General features: G+C 32.3%; 1 protein-coding gene across 1 annotated transcript; it reads left to right on the top strand.

Annotated features, from left to right (window-relative positions):
• Positions 1-2,897: 2,897 nt before the first annotated feature.
• On the top strand, positions 2,898-4,401 carry LOC145579395 (uncharacterized). Its single transcript, XM_081636640.1, has 2 exons — positions 2,898-3,095; positions 3,706-4,401. The coding sequence occupies exons 1-2, from the start codon at positions 2,964-2,966 to the stop codon at positions 4,390-4,392; spliced, it is 819 nt and encodes a 272-aa protein (XP_081492766.1). The 5' UTR covers positions 2,898-2,963; the 3' UTR covers positions 4,393-4,401.
• The last annotated feature ends 943 nt before the right edge of the window (positions 4,402-5,344 follow it).

Raw genomic sequence — 5,344 nt, 5'->3', positions numbered from 1 at the left:
AATCAATCAACCAATTAAAAGGAATAATTAATCAATTAGAAAATTAAAAGGAAAGATTAATCAATTAGAAAATAAAAAGGAAAGATTAATTAATTAGCAAATAAAAAGGAAAGATTAATTAATTAGCAAATAAAAAGGAAAGATTAATCAATTAGAAAATAAAAAGGAAAGATTGATCAATCAAAAAATAAAAAGAAAAGATTAATTAATCAGCAAATAAAAAGGAAAGATTAATCAATTAGAAAATAAAAAGGAATGATTAATCAATCAAAAAATAAAAAGGAAAAATTAATAAATAACAACTTAAAAGGAATATTAATTAATTAGAAAATAAAAGGAAAATATTAATTAATTAGCAAATAAAAAGGAAATATTAATACATTAGCAAATAAAAATGAAAGATTAATTAATCAACAAATAAAAAGGAAAGATTAATCAATCAACAAAGAATTAAATAATACGGGGTATAAAAATCAATTACTTAAATTAAGTGCAAAAATAAATAAATTACATTATTTGTTTTATGTCTATAATCAATCAATTAATACTCCTTCCGCTCTTAAATAATTGACACAATTATATATATATATATTTGACGGATTTTTTTTTTTGAAAGCGTCTACTTCTCTTATATAATTATATGGAGCATTATTAATTTATTTTTCAATTAATAAAATAAGATTATAAAAAAAAAAGGGAATAAAATAAAAGAAATGCAAATAAAATAAAATACTACTCTCTCCATTTTTAAATATTTGCTCCACTTTTCATTTTCGGCCGTTTTTAAATAGTTGCTCTTTTTCTTTATTTAGAAATCTTTAACAATATTCAATTCATTTTCTCTCAACTAGTAGACCTAACTTAAATCATATTTTATTAATTTTATATTCTGTCTTCCAATTATCTCAACTACTTTTGGTTTTTACAATCATTTTATTCTTTCACCTACCTCACTACCAAATTCCGCGTAGGGAGAAATAGAGAAAATATTTAAAAATAGAGAGAGTATTCAAGTTACATTCCTTAATTTTTATACGTATCGGCCATTATTGCTGTTGATTTTTTTTTTAATACGGAATAAATAATTTCTCAAAACATCCACGCATTGCGTGCATATACTGCTAGTACATACTGCGACAATTACGTTTTTTTTTGGGACAAGAGGAAAAGGGATTTTATTAAAAAAAAATATAGCAAAATGACACTTACATATAATTTTTAAGAAATCAAGAATTTCAACACAAGTACATAACACCTTCAAACTAAAAACATCATAAATTTGATCAACAATCGTCTTAACAAAAAACGTCATTTGAAGTAATAAAGTACAATGTGTGAGTTATTTCAAAAAAAAAAAAAAAGTAAAATATTTGAGTTAGCACTAATTCAGCTTGAAATTCATTGATGATGCGTAGTCGTTTGATTGAAAATACTCCTGTGGTCCTCTGGATTCTTTAGGGGATTATGAGACCCTAGATCTTCAATTAACGTCATACAAACAAAAAAAGAAAATAAGCACAAGAGGAAAATCATCATTTCAAGGATGATATGTATTTGTTAAAAGCAATTAAAAGGGTTTTGGGGCTTACCACTGGTAAAAACGCTGATGAAAGCCCCTACAAAGATTCAAAACTGAGACCAAGAGAAAAAGATATGGTAGAGATGGAGAGAAAAGGGAGAAGAGAAGGAAACCTTTAAAAAAAAAAAAAAAAAAAAAAAAGGGAATGGAGGGTACGGTAGGAAAAACCCTTTCAAAGGAGAAACCCTAGAAGAAACCAAGAAAAAACCTCCCAAGGAGAAAACCTAGAGGGAACCGTAACACCCGTTAAGTAACTTATTCTTATAACTACCGAACTACGTATGTTACTAATGTACAAAGTTGTGGTCAAATAATTTTTATTTTTAAAAATACATATACATGCCTTAGTACTAAATACTCCTATTTTTGAAAAAACCTAACGCTCCTTCTCTTTCCTCCTCTCTTTCTTTTTTCTAGGGTTTTTAAAATTTTTTGGCCATTTAAGTCGGAAATAATCTAATTTCTTTGAAAATTAGACTATTTTTTAACACTTTTGCCCTTATTTTTCTTTAGTTTTGCAATTTAATTAGATTTCAATTAATAATCTACACGAATAGTGTAGATGTTTGTCCATCTCCCTATGATGGAGTCGTTAGTTTTCGTTAGTTTAGTTGTTTGTTTTTGTTTAGGGTTCTTTTGTGTGTTAGGGTTTATTAAAAAGATAATCATCTTTTGCCCTATTATCAGTTTGTTGGTAAAGATTTGTTTGGGATTGCAATGTTGTAAAATCTTCAACGTTCAAGTAAATCAGATGAAAATCAAACTTATAACTACAACAAATCGTTAGACCGTCTCTCCGAAAAGACTGTATGTATTACTGTGTAAGATCTATTCAATGATTGTAGCTTTGATGAAGGAAACTCTTATTTGATTCAATTTTATGTATTTGTTAATTTAGATTTCATTTTTAGATGTCGTATGACTTTTGATTAATAAATTGATTTTTTTTTTTTTAAAAAAAAAAAAATGCTTTTTGAATTTACGACACAATTGCATGTTTTTATTGGGCCGAACCATCTTATCCTTGGGCCTTAAAAATGTACACGTAAGTGGGCCTAGAGATTCAACAGGCTCCAACCTCAAGAAAAAGAAAACCATGCAAAAATAAAATAAACCATTCCATTCATATGTGTTGACTGCTTAAGCCCCTTATCCTCAACAATCCAACACGTGCCAAATTCCAACTTAACGTGGCATACAAATAACATGCCACCTTTTCTTTCCTCTTACAATCTCAAACCCTTTATAGTTAACATATCATCATCTTAAATTTCTTCAACCAATTATTTACAATTAGTATTACACCGATAACAAAAAAAAAGTTAAAATCTTATCTTATAATTTGTTGAAGAAAAATCAAAGATAATTTAGCTAAGTTGTTGTAATGGCGTCTATGTTTATAGTGAAGAACACCTTTTTGAAGGTTACGAAACTTGGTTTACCTACACAAGTTGCTAATCTTTACCCTCGTAAAGTCTCACGGGTTTGCTTCACTTCTGCCTCTAGATTTAACGAGGTAAATTATTCATGCATTTTTGTTTACTTTGCACTTGTTGTATAATGTTTCATGTGCATGAATTTCTTATGCGAGCCGCTAATTAACATTGGTAATGTGGTGTTATCACGAGATTTTTTTACTGTAGTGTCAAAGATATAATTGTCAGTTTGTCACATCAACCAAAGTAATAAATTTTGTATGTATTAAAGTTGATGTGAATTAGTCATGTTTAACGATTGTTAGCTAGTTTAGTTGGTAAGGCTTTGAAGTATGAACTTAGTTACAAACTAGTTGTCAAAACTTAAGATCGATCGAGCTTAGTATGTTCTTTGGCCTTTAGAGAGCCACAAGGCGGGGGATGATCCCATGATCTCCTGTTATCGGAATGGGAATTCTAATCACTTGAGGTTTTATAGTATGTACTACTCTGTAATATTCATAGCTAGAAAGGTTAGGATGGGAATGAATTTAGCATTTCTCATTATGAAAACACGGTTACATCAAATCTCATGAATAGATTATTCCTGTGTGATACGTGTAGATTAGTTTTAAGCTGAAATGTTCATTACTACTAGTATATTTGATGGTCTATGATGACTTAATAAATTTGTTATAATCTGTGCTTTAGAATCAATATGCTAGAGATAATGAAGACGAAAAGTCTGCTGAAAGAATCAGGCAAGCGCGACAAGTTTACGAGAATGACGAAGAAGCCAAGGAGGTAGAGAGGAAGTACTCTGAAATGAAGCAAAAAGCAAATGACACTGCCAATAATGTGAAGGAGAAGGCCAAGGAGGGTAGCCGACAAGCCGGCGAAGCATGGCAGGAAGCAAAGGACAGAGCAAAACAGGGCGCGGAGGCAGCAAAGCAGAAGGCCGAAGAAGGCAAGAATCGTGCAAGTGACACAATGTACAATGCAAAAGAAAGGACCAAGGATACGGCGGATTGGACCGCCGACAAGGCGAAGGAAGGGGTTAATAGAGTCGGAGACACTATGCAAAATGCAAAAGAAAGGACTAAGGAAACCATGCGAGATGCAAAAGAAATGACCGAGGATAAGGCGGGATGGACAGCCGAAAAGGCGAAGGAAGGGGCCGGGAAGGTGGGAGAGGCGGTCCATAATGTGAATGAGAAGGTTAAGGAGACGGCGAAGGGGGCGTGGGAGACGGCGAAGGATGCTACACAAAAGGTTAAGGAGACGGTGGTAGGGAAAGATGAGGAGAGCAAGAGGGTTGATGAATATTTGGATGATCATTTGCCTAAGCGTCCCGGAGATGTTCGCCGGGACGAAAAAATACGTGGTGATCGTCCTTAAATTAATTGTATGTGTAATGTGTTATGGCTTGTGTTGATCCAAATGCTTTTGTGCTTTGTGTTGCACTTGTCTAGATAGGGAAAAAAAATGGCCCATGCTATGTGACATTGGTCCAAGTTTTAACTTTGGATATGATCAATAATTTGGGACCTTTTGATCAATGTATTTTGTACCTAAGCTTGTATTAAAATATGTTCCATTACAATTTTCTTTATAGTATTGCTTTAATACTACTATACAATATAATTATGTTTTCCATTACCTTAGCTTGTATTTTGTGTTGCATTTAAATTGGGACTTTTTTATGCTTCACCTACGACTATGAGTCCTTAATTAATGGCTTAATACTTATGGATGTGTTACCTTGACATAAGGTCAAATTAATTTTCGTTGACTTTTAACTTCTGAAACCTTGAACCAACTCCGTCCCATAAGATTAACGGTATAGAATTTAAATCTGACAATATATCCTTCCTTTGACTTTTACACTATTTATAAATTACACATTGACATATACTACAAGAGGGGGTGAATTGTAGTAAGTTCCTACTGCTTAATTTTCGCGAAATATAAAACAATTATAGTTAGGAACTTAAAGAGTGCAAAGCAAATTTTACGAGGAAACCTTCTAGGGCCCAACTAGAAGTAAAACCTCGACCCACCAAGGGATATTCAACACAAACATTTCACTATAATAGGGCAAAACGCCTAGTTACATCCTATTATACACGGACCTTTCACACAAGTTCCACCCTGATAAGACCCTATCCTACCCAACCTAAGTCCCACTTAGGTTCACTCAGCACTCCCGGAGTACCTACATTCGGCTTCACACCCGAAGCTCACTCACTTACTGTGCACTCACAGCTACCACACGAATTTTAGAGACTTTCAAACTCCTAAACGAATTTTTGAGACTTCAAACTCATCACACCCCAATACCCATACTCAA

This window comes from Chenopodium album, chromosome 14 (genome assembly GCF_948465745.1).
Source record: "Chenopodium album chromosome 14, dcCheAlbu1.1, whole genome shotgun sequence".
Lineage (NCBI taxonomy): Eukaryota > Viridiplantae > Streptophyta > Magnoliopsida > Caryophyllales > Amaranthaceae > Chenopodium > Chenopodium album.
This window is presented reverse-complemented; position numbering and strand designations above follow the sequence as displayed.

What these genes read in the sequence shown, in the direction of transcription:
- LOC145579395 (XM_081636640.1), top strand. Translation starts at nt 2,964, where the DNA reads ATGGCGTCTATGTTTATAGTGAAGAACACCTTTTTGAAGGTTACGAAA. An exon ending in CTGCCTCTAGATTTAACGAG is followed by an intron (nt 3,096 to 3,705) that starts GTAAATTATTCA and finishes TCTGTGCTTTAG; the next exon opens with AATCAATATGCTAGAGATAA.